We start from the raw sequence: 14,775 nt of genomic DNA, 5'->3' as shown, positions 1-14,775 counted from the left end.
TGCCAGCTGCACCAGTCCTTATGTGAACTGACTACAGATATGCATACCTAAAATCTAAAATAACTCATATTGCAAGCACTAATAAGAATGCTTTGAGGCAGTATCCATGAATATTTGCATCACCGCAATACAGCAGATGCTACTTCAAGTAAACATGCAATTTTCTGTCCCCCTAAGATGACACTGAAATAGTGGAAAAAAAGAATCAGGAACTGTAGGTTTTACATACTGAGAAGAGAAAACATAGGCTGCAAAACCAGACACTGCAGAGGTGACAACTGAGCTACGTTCATATTAGCGAGCTATGTAATAGTGGTGCTTCGCTAAATTTAAAGAAACAAAACAAAAAGGATTAGGATTGTTATTTAGTTGTTCCACACAAAGATCAATTGAGATAATAATTTTCTCATGTAGGTCCAATCATAACACCGTAGACATTCCCTCCCTCCCAAAATTCTGTGCAAAGTTACTGTCAGTATATTTCTGCTTAGCCCAATAACAAATGCAATTATTCATAATAAGCACATTTGCTGGAGTAAAAGGTGTAACACTATGCAGGACGCATATTTGGTTAGAAAGCACCTCATATGGACACAGTACTTTTTAATGCTTTACAAGCAACTTGTTTCCTTTTACATGAATTGAGAAGAATGAACATGTTTACTGAGTTAGCTTTTTAGTTGGTAGATGCAGGCACAGTTGCAATTCCAAAACAGCAGAAAGCAAGCAGTCTCTCCTATTAACCCTTCCCAGATGATTTAATCTCAGTCTTCCGACTGAAGCTGTTTTGCCTCTCAGTCTTGCAGAAGCTTGGACAACTGCAAAGCACTTGAGAGTTCATGACTCAGCCCACATACTTGAGTAATCACAAGGTATCTGGGGAGAGAGAAGAATGACAACTCTCTTCCCTTATGAGAAAACGCAAGAAGTTTTTCATTTCCCACCAGTGGCTGTCAACAGAAATCCTGCTGAAGAAGAGGCCTTTATGCTCCAGAACTGAGTGAGGCCTACAGCTGTTCTTCTGTGCTGACTTTTCATCTAAGGGCAGATCCCTTCTGTGAAGACCAAATATTCCCTTCTCAAGCAGAGGCAGTAACGCTTTGGGACCTCCTCTCTAGGTAACAACAGCAACTTCACAGGGAAAGGACTGTGGTCCCCAGCAGAAGAGCGAGCCTTTAGGGACCACAAATGACAACAGCACTGATCAGCCTCCAAAGACTCCAGAGCATTTTACACACCAAGCGACTGTACCCACCAGTGGCACAGAGTTTTTCCCCACAGCCTTTAGGCCAGATGTTATTCAAAAGCTTTCTTATTCAGCAGATGTCCTCTGAAGGCATGAAGAAAAGTAATCACTAGAAATAGTTGGGCATTTCACAATATAGAAACAGCTTCAAGATGGGACACACATACACTGTGCGTGCCAGTGGCACAGCAAAGCCAAATAGCAATGGTACAATTAGCCTCTTGGCTGAGCGACAGCAAAATGAAACATGACAGTCATTAGAAAATGTGGCAGAAATATCAGCATGATTTCTACTGAAAATAATCAATGGGAGATGGCTAGTGAATGTTATGAAGTGTATATATAGAGTTTTGATACATCATATATGGTGGATATCGAGCTCTAGGTTCTCACACATCACTTAAGTACAGTCTGATTAATATTTTACCAATGACATACCAGTATATTTATTACAGATGGTGACACCCTCAGTATTTGTGAAAATAAACACTTACGAATCAAATACAATAAAATATTTAGACTCCTCAAGCTGAAATTTTTATTGTCATTCAGCCAACATACAGTTTGTTCTGCAGCAGAAGAGCAAACCAGAACACTTCCAGTACGGCAGCAGATGATCACATTCAATAAATCCAACAGCCTACTGCCACCAAAAGGAAAGGAGTGGAATTACTCCAGATGTAAAGTAACTTATTACCAGTGGAATACAGTAAATTAAACTTATGTAACGAAGACACAAATGTAATATTTTGATCAGAATGCATAAGTCTTTGGAAAAAAAAAATAAACCAGGGGAGAGAATTTGCAAAAGCTGATCACCACAGTTTCTCAATGTTCTGAAACCTTACAGGATAGGATACTGGGAAGCATGAAAGCAGAGGGTAAAAAAAACAACTGATAGAAGAACATTGAAAAGCTACAGCTCCCCAGGGCCAGCCTTCCTAGGGCTTTGTTCTGCCTTCCAGGCTATTCCAACACAAGAAAAGAAATGAGATTTTAAAAAGAAAAAAAAAAAAAAAGTAAATGTAACAAAATAACATGATTTCTCTACAAAATAAATTTGGCATTTTAGAAAGCGGTCAGATTCAGATCCATGCGCATTCAGAAGATCTAGGGGCAGGAAAGGAAACAGCTCTAAAAAGTACATCATCATGACACCTTTTATAAATACAAAACCAGAACCATGCTATGCACAAACCAGGGGAGGGGGGGGGGGAATTGAATGCTTATTGCTGCAGTAAATATTTTTGTCCTGGTTTTGTTTAAAACAAGACCAATTCTATTTTAGTGAATTTTCCTTTCAGCTAAGTCCCTCTAAGTAACTGCATTTTTCTGAAGTCAGTTGGCTGCATGTTTTCCAGACACTGTTTGTTCCAGAGCTGCTAACAGTAGGAATGATATCCAGAAAAGGCCCAGGTTTATCCTTACTGCTACGGCAGCCAAGGTCACTGATAAGTTGTGTACATCCCGTAAGTGAGAGGGGCAGACAGAACAGATGACCAAAACTGACCAACCAGGTATTCCATGCCATCTATGTCATAAACTGTCTAAAACCGGGAGATCACGAAGGCCTTGCCCCTGCCTGTCCCCCTGCAATCCTGGGCCTGGTTCCAGTCTGTACATCCCTGAATCCAGTTCCGGTTTACTGCGTAGTCCAGCCCAGAGCTTCCAGATGCCTGCCCTACTGGAGCAACACCCCCTCCGCTGTGGGAAATTCAATATTGGTTTTGTGTATTTTGCGTTATTTCTCTCATTATCAGTATTATTAGTAAAGCATTTTTAATTTCCCAACTTTTAAGCCTCTCTCCCTTTTCCTCCCATTCCCTTCACTTAGTGGGGAGGGCGGGGGGTTAACAGAGAGCATCTGCCATGGTTTATTGTCGCCCTACAATAAACTATGACAAGGAAACACTTTTGTGACCCTTATTCATCTCCATACTTTTCACAGGTGCCATGCTTTGCACAGATGGAACGCAGGATGGTATAGGAAAGTCCTTCACCTTATCTATACTGAGTTCTAATATAAGAAAGTGGCTGATTTACGGTACAGAGCTACAATTACTACTTCAAAGACATGAAGTACTACAGCAGTTAAGTCGCAAGAGCAATAAATCTCTCTGCTTCTAACCATCAAGAAGATGGGTGTCAGATTAAAAAAAAAAAAAGCCTCTAGGGACAAGAATGAGGTATAACTCATCCCATCCAATCTAGGTGCTTACATTACCTATAAAGTCAACAGAAGACAGTATAAGACATCTGGTCTTTTCCATATTTACCATACAAAGGACCTGGGCATCTAAACGAGGTATTTGAAAATAAACAGTATGGCCACTTTCCAAAATAACGTATTTTGTGCTATTAGGTATTATCATCAATGGAGAAATAACAGTTACCTGTTTTCTTCTGAACTTTATGTGCAGATTACTGCACACAAGGGAAACAGCTGCACAAATAAGAACTCTGACTTTCTGTTGCTATTCTGCTGTTTGCTCCCCTTCCGCCACCACCCAGAGGAGAAAGGAAAAAACAAAAGTACAAAAAAGATAACACAAACATTACTGTTAACATTTTAATAATGCAGACCTCTCACAATAAATTAAATATCAAGACTGGCATAACCTTGCTCAGAAATTCATGTGACAATAGACAAGGAAGGGACAACACAGATCTTCAAGTGGAGCTTGCTCCTTCAGGTGCTGGGGAGACACCAGTATCCAAGACGTGCTGAAAGACTAAGCTGTTGTAAGCACAGAGGAACACTTTTGAAGTTTGCCATTATCAGCAAATACAACACACAAAAACCCCAACAACAACCCTCCCCCCTTCCATATTTAAATTCACAGAGATACTAAAAGTGTTCCAGGCAACTCTCTGCAGCATGCAAATATGTTTTGCGGTTCTCAGCTGCTTGAACATTTAGTTAAGCGACTTGCAGGGCCAAGATGACTTTCCCATCACCCTTGCTCCGCCACCTTGTTCAAACAAAAGGAAACAGCTCACACCATGTCTGTGCAGCGGCGTCAGATGAGTCAGTTTATGCAAGAAGCAGAGATTTGCTCATTAGCTATAAGAACCGAAAAGGAGGCATCTCAAATAATAGCTAGGACAATGGATTTTCCCACTAGGTAGATGGAAGAAGAGGCAAAATTTTAAGCCTCCTTACTTCAAAGCACAACCCTAAAAATCAACCTTTCTCCCCTCATATTGGGAGGTATGAGAGAGAGTGGGCCCTCAAAATGACCAGAAAACCAAGGGATTTTTTAGGATGCTCTAGAACAGAGATCCTGAAAGCATCCACAGGACCTAGGTGTTACTTCAAGCCACCCACTAGAAATAAGCAGCCCAAAAATCCATGCATACGCGACATGAAGTAGTGTCTGTACAAAGGAGTTTGTGTATTGCTTAGCTCAAAACTTCAACTGAGTGGTGGCCACGAAGACCATGAGACACAACTGGTAACAGCAAGATGCTGCTCTACTCTGGAAGGCATGACCTCCAGGTGTTACCAGTTTTGGTTCTTAAAGCAGCACATGGGGAATATGATATCCTCTTCCCAAAACATTGCCATCTTCCTAAGCTATATGTCTAACAATGGCTAAATATGCAATAATTTTAATTATCTGTGTTTTTCTAGGGCCTGAATTAACTTTATGTCCAGAACATGACATCTCAACAATGCTTGAATAGGAGTTGTCTTCCGAAGAGGAAGAAAAAAAGACAAAACCCAAACAGAACACAGACAAGACCAGGGAGTCTTCAGTCCTGCAAGAAATGGTCTTTATGACGGAGCTGGTAATATTCAGTCCAGGGTTTTCAGGTCATCATCTGAACTTGATCATTAAAGAAACAATGAATCCTCCATAGAAGCAGAAAATGAATGCCAGCGTCCTCATAAAATTCCAAGTCCGTCAACTACATTTGCCTACCTAAGCTTGTCTTGCTATTTCCTCTGGTCGTGGCAATGTCTTTTCTTCTGGCCTCAAACACATCATAGTGGCTCAGCAGCTGTCACGTTTCAGTGACGGCTAAAGAGCCGCCCATTTTCGCAAACCGAAAAACAAAGCCTATACAGAGTTTGGAGATTATTCATATGAAGTTACCATGTATCTAAAGTTACTATACTGCAGTGAAATAAATAGAAAAATACTACTTGTGCTTCTTTTGTTATCTGCCATATCTCTGGGGTAAGACAAAAGCACCAAGAAAAACAGGCGAGAAAAAAATAAAGATATAACCATGAGGTCTGAAAAATTACAATCAGATTAGGGGAAAATGGAATACCAGAGTAAAATTTGGCTTAGGCAGATTTAGAGAGGAAATTAACTTTTAAAGTAAAACTGAAAAGCAACTCAAGAATTGAACAGGAATTGCTGAAATATCAGCCAGAACACACAAGGATGGGGGAAGAATGTATGGACTCTTAGTTTCGTTTTCTAAAAGAAAATGATACAGCAGAAAGACATCTTTTTTTTCAGTGTAACTGTCAGGTAGAACTCAAAATTTCTTGGCCTCTTGCCATGGATTCAGATGCTGATCCTCACAGGGTTTGGTTCCTGAGCTCTGGCAATGCGCAGTCACCATCGCCCCACGAGACAGAGCAAAGAACAGACATCGTGCCCAAATCTGAGAAAGTCTAGTTCAGTGCTCAGTATATCAACATCCATGGATTTCAGTTTACTTCAGGATGCCAGCAAAACAGCTTGCTACTTCTGAAAAGCACATCTCGCCTCCTGCTCCCCTTCACTCCTGGCTACGCAGTACCAACCGTCCCCTTTAATCATCTCTGATGCCCACCACGTCTTTTCATTAAATAACTGAAACTCAGGAACTTCAAAATAATTCTCTTTTTCTTCCTCCCTTTGAGTTATTCAATAATCCAACAGAAAACTGTCAGCTCACAGAGTGGTCCAGAAAGTGCTGTAGTTGTCAAAAGGTAAGTAGTGACAGATGGGCCAAAAGGGGCAAGACCCCCCATTTTGGCAATAACATACTTCCCAACTGGCATCCTGCATCTTGCAGAACACGTGGCAGACCTGACTGCTCTGCCCACCAAGGCGGTTTTCTTCAGGCAAGAGTGACCATAAATAATTATCAAAGTGATACATTTAACATGTGCAGTTCCTTACCTGATGCTGCTGCTAACAGTGCTGTGAGCACAGTGTCATTACGGGAGACCGAGCTGCATTTTCTGCTAAATCCAGTGACATTGTGTGTAATGATTCGGTCACTACTGCTGCACCATCAGGATTTAAAGCAGCAGTTAACTGTTTATCTGCTAACACGCATGTTTGCACTAACATACTGACTCCTGATACAAAAATAGCAATATAGGGAAAAAAATTTAAAAAAGGAAAAAGACATTTTACAGTCATTTTTCTTTTTGAAAGCACAAACTTATTTTTGGCCTTGTAACAAATAAGAACACACAGAGAAGCAAGAAAAGACAACTCCTTTTCAAGTTTCTGACATTTTTTTTCACCATACAGACCAAGACAAGGTAATCTCAAGGATTCTTCAGAGGACTGTAGTTTAAAATACGTTGTTTTAAAAAACAGATTAATGATCTTCAGCAATACAAACAGCATACAGTGCTGTAGTGACACGGAAAGCACAGCAAGCAAACACATTGCAGCTTTACTTGTACGTAGAAAAGGACATTTTAGAAAAAGACAACATAAAAAGCTCACTGCTAAATACAGCATGAGTTTAGGCATGAAAATTTATCCAGCCAAAGCCGCGCTAACGCATTTTGTTGTATTTTCCTCACGCGAGTGCACTGAACAATCCCCAAGTGCGTAAACCCTGCGAAGCGGTGGCGGATTTGCCCACCAGGAGGCGGGCGCCACCCAAGTGTTCCGCACCTGGAGGCTCCTGTGCCACTGCGAGCTGCGGCAAACTACGCGCTCCCCCCGAGCGTCCTATTCAGGAGAAAAATACCTTCTCCTCTCTGACGCGTAAAGTAAAATCTGTCTGCTCTTTAAAACAGCTTGCTTCACAGTTGGTGATACTTTTCCCAAAATACAGTTTTCCTTTAAGAAATCTGTATTTCGACTAGTAGCTTTTCGTAGAAAGTTCTCAAGTAGCGGTGCTTATTTCCAGGAGCATAAGCGCCCAGAGTCGCGCTTTGCCCTTCACAGTGTCCGGGCTCCCGCTTCTGAGGAGTCGCGAACAGAGCGCCCGACCACGGCCCGGCCCCGCACCGAGCCGCCCGTTCCCCAGCTGTGCCCGCTGAGGGGGAAGCCACCGGCGAGCCGAGCCGCTTTCACCCTCCCCAACACGCTCCAGAAGCGCCAGGCACAGCTCAACCCCTCGCTGACAGCAGCCGGTTCCAGCCCCGCAGCAGCCCCCGCAGCCGCCAGGGCCCCCCGCGGAGGAAGGCGCTCGTCGTGTGTGGACACCAGACACGCTGAGGTGGGAGGCCGGTGAAATGGCTTTAACCCCCCGGGCAGGGCCCCCACAGCTGAGCCGCTTCCCCCTCCAGAGCCCCGTCCTGGCCGCTACCTGCAGAAGGCCGCCCATCTTGGCGCGCAGGGCACGGAACTCCTCGGGCGCCGCCTCGGGGTAGAGCTGCCCGCGCAGCAGCTCCTCCGTGATGTCGGCGTTGCCGTAGTAGGCGGCCTGGGCGATGCCGCCGAGGAGCCCGCTCAGCGGCTTCGAGCCCTCGGGCGGCGGCTGCTCCGGCGCCGCCATCCTGGAGAGGGCGGAGCTACCGCCGGCCCCGCCCCGCCCGAGGCAACGAGTACGGCGGCCGCGTAGGGACAAGCCGCCCCGGAGCGAGAGCACCGAGCGTTCTCAGAGCGTACCGGGTGTGGGATGGATCGTTCTCCGAGCAAGCGATGCGTAACTATCAGGCACGAAACACGTACGTGGAAAAAGCAGCGGCTCTACCACTCGGACGAATTTTATTTAACACAAACATTTAGGCACATACCACGGAGTAATTGTACAATTAACTTCTTATTAACACAAGTAATGACAAGTGTAATGACACACACCAAGGAGCCTTCACTGATCGGTGTTGTTCCATTCCCAGTCAATTTCATGCGATGTTTCAAAAGCATTTATGATTAAAAAAAAAGAACAACACAAAACCCCCACACCAATCACACACAAGAAAAATCCCCAAACCCAATCCCATCAACTTGAACCAAACAGGAATGACCTGACTGGGTACAATAAAGCTCTGCTTTCTAAACTGTTTCTTCAAGAAAAGTATCTGATTCTACTAAATACTCAGATGTTTTAAGGAAGCTCCCACAGGCTTTACTCTCTGTCCTTTCACTGTAAGATGCAGCATAGACCACAAAAATAAGGACAGTTATGAAACAGGTACTAATAAAAAACAAGTGTTTTCTCTGTGCACCATCCTATACAAGTTTAAATATTAAAAAAATATTAAAGTGCTTTGTATATACAAGCATACGCAGTCACAAAAGAGACTGTGCTCTCAAGAGATGTCTACAGCAAATTTTCTCCTGCCAATAATAGTAGTATCATATACCACCTGATTTCAATTATTTAAGCCCTTCATAGTTGCACTTTTTAATGACATACAAGAAATCACACGTTGCTCAAAAAGAGAGAACATGAGTTTATGATCAACATGATCTGTTCTGCCTAGTGCTTTATTCTGCAGCTTGTTGTAAGTAGAGAACAGGCAAAGAACACATGCGAGTCATCCTTGTCTGACAGGGATCAACCAATATCTCTTGAAGTTAGAGGTTAAGGAAGAATTAACAGTACGGGCATCTAAAAGTTTCTTCCGTTCTTCATTGATTTGGGCAATATTTAACATGTCCTTTTCCTCCCATGATACATAGATTAAACAGCATCTGTAGAAGCTCTAAGGAACCTGGAGATACAGGAGTTTCTCTCTATCACTAGATATGAATTCATAGTATGAGAAACTTATTGGAATTTGGGTACAGACTCTTCACGTCACAGCTGACCCTTCCGGGACTCAAAACTCTTCTCTGATAAATACAGTCCACTGTTGCTCATATTTAAAAAGGAGCAGGGTAACAACTCTTCATGGCTTACCCGTATCACCACTGAATATGAAGTAAAAATTCTATCACTCCACTTTAAATTTCTGAAGATACTGTTCCTCCATGGCATGCTTTTCTTCTTCTGAAGGATGTCATTAAGTCCTAACAAGCAATGCTGGTTTACTGACTTAGGTTGAGGTACAAAGACAAATTTGTTCTTATAATTGCTTTTTCTTCTCAGATCTCAGCCTATTCACTGCCTTGCGTGAAGATGGAAAAAAAAGTGCTGGTGAAAAGTGCATATTTTGACTTCAAAAATAGTACGAAACTATTCAGGATGCACATGGCAGCAACCAGTAACCTGTGTCTTTAAGATTATTTATTTGTTTTTTTGTAAACAACATTATTTTTAAACAAATTAAAAATACATTGAAAAGTCTCTATACACAGTATGTGTTCAAACTTCATTGTGATGCCATGGTTTAAGCAGAAAAAGACAGTCTTGATCCAAAGCTCAGCCACACTACAACCATCTTCAGCAGCACAGCACACCGTGCTGCCAAGACCCAGCTCTTTCAGGAATACTTCATTTGTTATTTATCACCTGAACCGTTTTTTGGCCATAGTGGTAATAGCTGTATGCAGATGTTATCGTTGTGAAAGCTGTGACGCACCTTTGGGGAAAATAGTTCCTGTAAGTCATTTGAGTCCAAGTACTATAATTAAAAGTGTTATTTTTAGGCATTTTCTCTATTTTCAGTATACAGACTATGCCCTACAGAAATGCAGTTTACAGTTTATATGCTGAAATTCAGTGCTAAGCAGAGGATTAGATAAACAAAGGAACTGCCATCTAGTGCTCAGTTGCACGCTTCTGTTTAATTGCGTACTAGGCCAAATTTTTACCATAATAACACTTGTTTTAGAGAAGGGAAGACAAGAGATTCAGAACTTGTAGCCTACATGATTTTAACCAGCTTGAGAACTGACTCATCTGGGAAACTATCCCTTAGTAGGATCAAACGGGAGCATTCAAATCACACAGAACTTGAACTTATGATTTTATCAAGTTCCAAAGCTAAAGCACAAGTTTTGGCTTCAGCCTCTTTTGTTCCTGTCCCAGAAGCTGGGTAATAACTATATATATTTCTAAATCTGCAGCACTCCTCTGTGTCAAACAGCACTCAGGTGCGAGTCAAAGCTACAATCCAGCCCCTCCATTACAGCTGTCCTCCCCAGACACACTGCCAGACTCATCCAGGTAATTTTTGAGAGCATTTATAGAGGAGCCTGACAAGTTACACCCAGCATTTCTCCATGACTCACAATATGGTATCTCTCTCATAAAGCCCCATACAAGCGGCAAGGTGTCTGTCACAGATGCAGTTCCAAATTTGGCTTTCCAACAGGTTGAAAAACCACATTAGCTGTTAAGATCAAAGTTCCTTGTTCCTTAAAAGCTTGGGGTTTGCGGTTTTTCATTCTCTAAAATACAAGTATCACTGGATTTTCCACTACTTAAAAGTAAGTTATTAAGTAATTCTGCCATCTACTGTTCAGCCTCTCTGTTCTGAACTCTTACCTAACTGCTCAGGAGAAATAACTGCACTTATAACAACTGTCTTCAGCTACATTTCAGATTCAGATACAGTTCAGATGTCCAAGGACAGCAGTGAAAGAACAGCCATTATTTAAGGAGATATGCTCCTGTATGCCTGTTTTCATTCAATCCCTCCCCTTTCTTCCTATAGTCTAGCAGGAATCATGGGATTTCTTCAGGTGCTTTTCAAATAGGCTTCAGAAACCTAGATTTCAAGATAGCACATACAGTATAAAGCAAAGACAACAAAGTATTTTGTCTATTTTTACAAATATCAAAATTGCTTTTTCAAGGCCACTTACAGCATGAGTAGATAAAGGATCCATACAGTCTTTCTTCACACTCTCTTCTGTTAAAAAGTGTACCCTTCACCTGTGTACACTACGTCTATTCTGAAGACTTCTTTGTTAGCTATTCCTGGATCCTAGCTAGTTTCACTTGACTATTTTTTGCTTGTACAGTAAATTAAGTACCAAAAAATATCTAGCTCATGTGTCAGTTAAGAACAAACATGTAAAAATTCAGCTGTATAGGCCTATTACATCATCTAGGCAGTTTTTTTGTTCCACACAATTAGATTAATCTCAATTAGCAGTTTTTTAGGAGTACATTAAATTATCTGAAAAAAGTGAAGAGATAAGTTACCATAATGTCTGCAGATATATGCTGTCCACATAATTGAAAACAGGAGCTGCTAAAGAAGCGGCCACCAAAATTAGCTGAACTGCTGTATTCATCTGATAAAAGCAAAATAAGAAATGTGACCAAAACAGACATATACTATGCAAGGACTATCAATATACACTTTCTATCACTGGTTTTAGTCTATACACAGAAAATTTATTTAGAAACTTTTAATGAAGCACCTTACAGACTCCAAATTAAGATGTGCTCTGACAGAGTATAGTTGGAAATCTTCCAGAATTTAAGTTGCCTCCAAACGAGTTGGCACTATTTTGAAACAGCACTCAGCAGTACTAGTAAACAGCCCCCTCTGTCCAAACTACACACCACCCCAAGTACTGAGGAGTTATGCTTAGCAATGAGTTACTACTCTTACCTTGCTAATGAATGTTGGTTTTAATTGGGCAGTAGCATAACAGGGGTTAAAATACCTACTGAGTGTCCTCTGTTGGGGGAGAAAAGAGAAAAAAAAGGCAATTCTAGGATTTTCAATCTGATACGCCTCTTCACATGATACAGAAGTGTCAATCGTAGCACTAAAAAAATATACTGCTCTTATACAATTTATTAGACATCATACAAATTTAAAAAGTTATCAGTAGCTCTGACTCATCTTTATAAAACCTGTTTAACGAAATCAGGTTCTGCTTACAAAACTACCTGGCAAAAGAACAAGCACAGCATTACATCTTAGGCTATCCATGCAAGTTTTGAGCAACCAAGTCTCAAGATGAAAATCTCTCGGTTACAATTTTGTTAAAGGCCTACTGCTTTTTTATACATGCAAAAATACAGAAGACATAATCAAAATAAAATTATTACATGTTCACACGATTTTGTTCAACGCTATACACTTACCGGTGGAGAAAGAGTTTTGTATCGAACATAAAAAACAGCAGCAATGAGTGCTACATCCCTCAGAATAATCATGGAAGTAAGTGAAACTGAAAAATTAAGCCAACAGGATCTAGTGAAAATCACATCCATGATTAAAAAGTAAATAAAGTATAAAATAAGAAGAAATCACCACTCCCAAATTCTTCTGAACAAGTTTTATGCACGATTGAAGATTTTTAACATAATATCCAAAAGAGTTTAATCTGAAGTCCTAAAACAATCCAGTTTATGATAATTTTTTTAATATAGCTACTAATTATTTCTGCTTTACAGAAAGTACATTTGAAAATGGCAGCATACACTTTTTGGTTTTGTATATGGCAGCACATGTGTTTCATAAGGTCAACTGGGGGAAGTGGTTTTTAAGTCTTTAATAGGAGCAAACAGCAAAGGGTAACTGACAAAGAACAGTTCCCAGCTAAACAGTTTTCCTGCCAGAAACACAAGAAATATTATTATATATAAAATTAGCTTCTTTACCTTATATAGTACATGCAAGTAATGGCATTTCCTCACCTGGGATAAGATTTGCACAAGTTAGGCTTACATAGAGCACACTGATGAGAATTTTATCAGCCAGAGGATCAAGAGCACTTCCCAAAGCTGATTTCTGATTAGCCCAGTTTCGTGCGATAAATCCATCCAACTGGGAAAAACAAATGTCAGTGTTCCTCTGTTAGAAAACTAAGAATAAAAATAGCTTATACATGCTGTTACAAAGATATGTCATGAATGACATCATATAATACAAGTAGCTTAACTAAAATGAAATGTGATACCTTTAGCTGATATTTGTATCATGCTTTTTTTCACATTACATTCCAAACTTTGGAAACCCATGAACATATTCAATTCTTGTTATAAGAAAGAAAGACAAAAAGACAATGAGAAAAAGAAAAAAGCAAAATGATGCTCTAAAATTCACACAATTACTGTCATGATGGGTGCACTGCATGCACCTGCATATGGTCACACACCACAAGATGCACAAGCACTGACCAGGGAACCCTGGTATCCCCTCTGCTCCACCAGCACTAAATACCCTTGGGTTACACATGAGCCCCCTTCACAATGTCGCAGAAGATGTATATACTGTTTCTAGAAAACAATTAATATAAAACCTAATCTGTTTATTCATTTCCATTCTACACTCAAGTCTAAATTTCATCAGGTTAATGTGATAACTATAGCCCACACCACCCCCCAAATATTTCCAAACTGATGTAAACATACCAAATCCGTTACACCAGCCAAAACAAAGACACCTAATGCAACGTCAAAATTTTCTTCAACGATCAAATAGCCTAAAACTGGTGCCAAACCCATTCTTGCCATTGACAGTATATTTGGGATCGTCCAGGGGTTTTCATACTGTAAAGCAAGAAAGCAAAACTTCAGGTCAGGAAGGCAAAGCCTAACTTGGCAGGTGAATTAATCAAGACAAAACCACACTTTAATTTGAACTAGACAGAAAGCCTTCCAAGTTCTTGGAAACAGCCCGCCGTTTGCGCAAGACACACAGACACGGCCTCTAGCTACTAAACGTAACCTCGAGCATTCAAAAGGAAAACGGGCCGCCACTGAGATACCCAAAAAGCCTTCAGCTGGCTCAAAGATTGGGCGTGACACCTGCTTCCCACCGGCCGCGCGTTACGGACACCGTGCGCGCCACCCCGGGCTGCTCCGGCCTGGCCCCGGGCACCTGAGGAGCGCGGCCGGGAGCTCCCCGCACCGACGAAGAAAGCGGCCGCCCCCCCGCAACCCCCCGTCCCGTCCCAGGTCACGTACCAGCTCGGCGTAGCGCCCCGCCACACGGCGCTCACGCGGGGGCTCCGGCGCCGCGGCCCCGCCGCCACCGCCTCCCGCCCTTCGCGGCCCGGCCCCGCCGCTGAGGAGGCGCCAGGCGGTGGCGGGGGCGCGCAGCAGCCGTTGGTGCTCGCGCAGCAGCCGCGGGCGCGGCTGCAGGGTGGGCGCCGCGCGCGGCCCCGCCAGAGCCCCCGCGGCCGCCGCCAGGCAGAAGACGCCGCCGTTGCCATGGCAGCGGCCGCCCGCCCCCCCGCCACCGCCCCCCTCCGCCGCCGCCGCCGCCACCTCGGGCCGGCTGGCCAGCGGCCTGGCGCCGCCGCCCGGCCGCCGCCGCCCCGCCCCGCCGAGGAGCCCCCAGAAACCCCTGCCCAGCCAAGCGGCGGCCAGCATGATGTGAGGTGGCGCCTGCCCACCGCCCCTACGCGCGCCGCGGCCCTGCCCGCGGGAGCGAGCGGCCTCCCACCGCCACCGCCATTCGCCGCCCCGACGGGCTGGCAGGGGCTCGGGGACAGGGTACGAGCCGCGGGGTGTGCGTGTGCGACGAGGGGTGGGGG

The 14,775-nt window shown here is 43.0% G+C and overlaps 2 protein-coding genes across 5 annotated transcripts in view; both read right to left on the bottom strand.

Moving 5' to 3' along the window:
- The window catches only part of COMMD1 (copper metabolism domain containing 1), an 80,147-nt gene extending 72,171 nt beyond the window's left edge, over window positions 1-7,976 (bottom strand). Inside the window, exon 1 of one of the 3 annotated variants that reach the window (XM_065059168.1) lies at window positions 7,748-7,976. In XM_065059168.1, the coding sequence (XP_064915240.1) occupies window positions 7,748-7,936 (189 nt within the window). In that variant the 5' untranslated portion in view covers window positions 7,937-7,976. The remainder of the gene's footprint in view (window positions 1-7,747) is intronic. The other 2 variants (XM_065059167.1, XM_065059170.1) reach the window with 2 other exon arrangements.
- Window positions 7,977-8,129: 153 nt separating this feature from the next.
- On the bottom strand, window positions 8,130-14,770 carry CRLS1 (cardiolipin synthase 1). Of its 2 annotated transcripts, none has more exons than XM_065059156.1 (7): window positions 14,204-14,770; window positions 13,649-13,786; window positions 12,932-13,061; window positions 12,377-12,462; window positions 11,895-11,963; window positions 11,480-11,571; window positions 8,130-9,908 (listed from the first exon to the last, which is right to left on the bottom strand). In XM_065059156.1, exons 1-7 carry the CDS (start codon window positions 14,609-14,611, stop codon window positions 9,821-9,823), a joined length of 1,011 nt encoding a protein of 336 aa, XP_064915228.1. In that variant the 5' UTR covers window positions 14,612-14,770; the 3' UTR covers window positions 8,130-9,820. The 2 variants fall into 2 exon arrangements, with proteins under 2 accessions (XP_064915228.1, XP_064915229.1); XM_065059157.1 differs by lacking the exon at window positions 8,130-9,908 and adding an exon at window positions 9,937-11,039.
- Window positions 14,771-14,775: the final 5 nt, after the last annotated feature.

Source organism: Columba livia, chromosome 3 (genome assembly GCF_036013475.1).
Source record: "Columba livia isolate bColLiv1 breed racing homer chromosome 3, bColLiv1.pat.W.v2, whole genome shotgun sequence".
Lineage (NCBI taxonomy): Eukaryota > Metazoa > Chordata > Aves > Columbiformes > Columbidae > Columba > Columba livia.
This window is presented reverse-complemented; position numbering and strand designations above follow the sequence as displayed.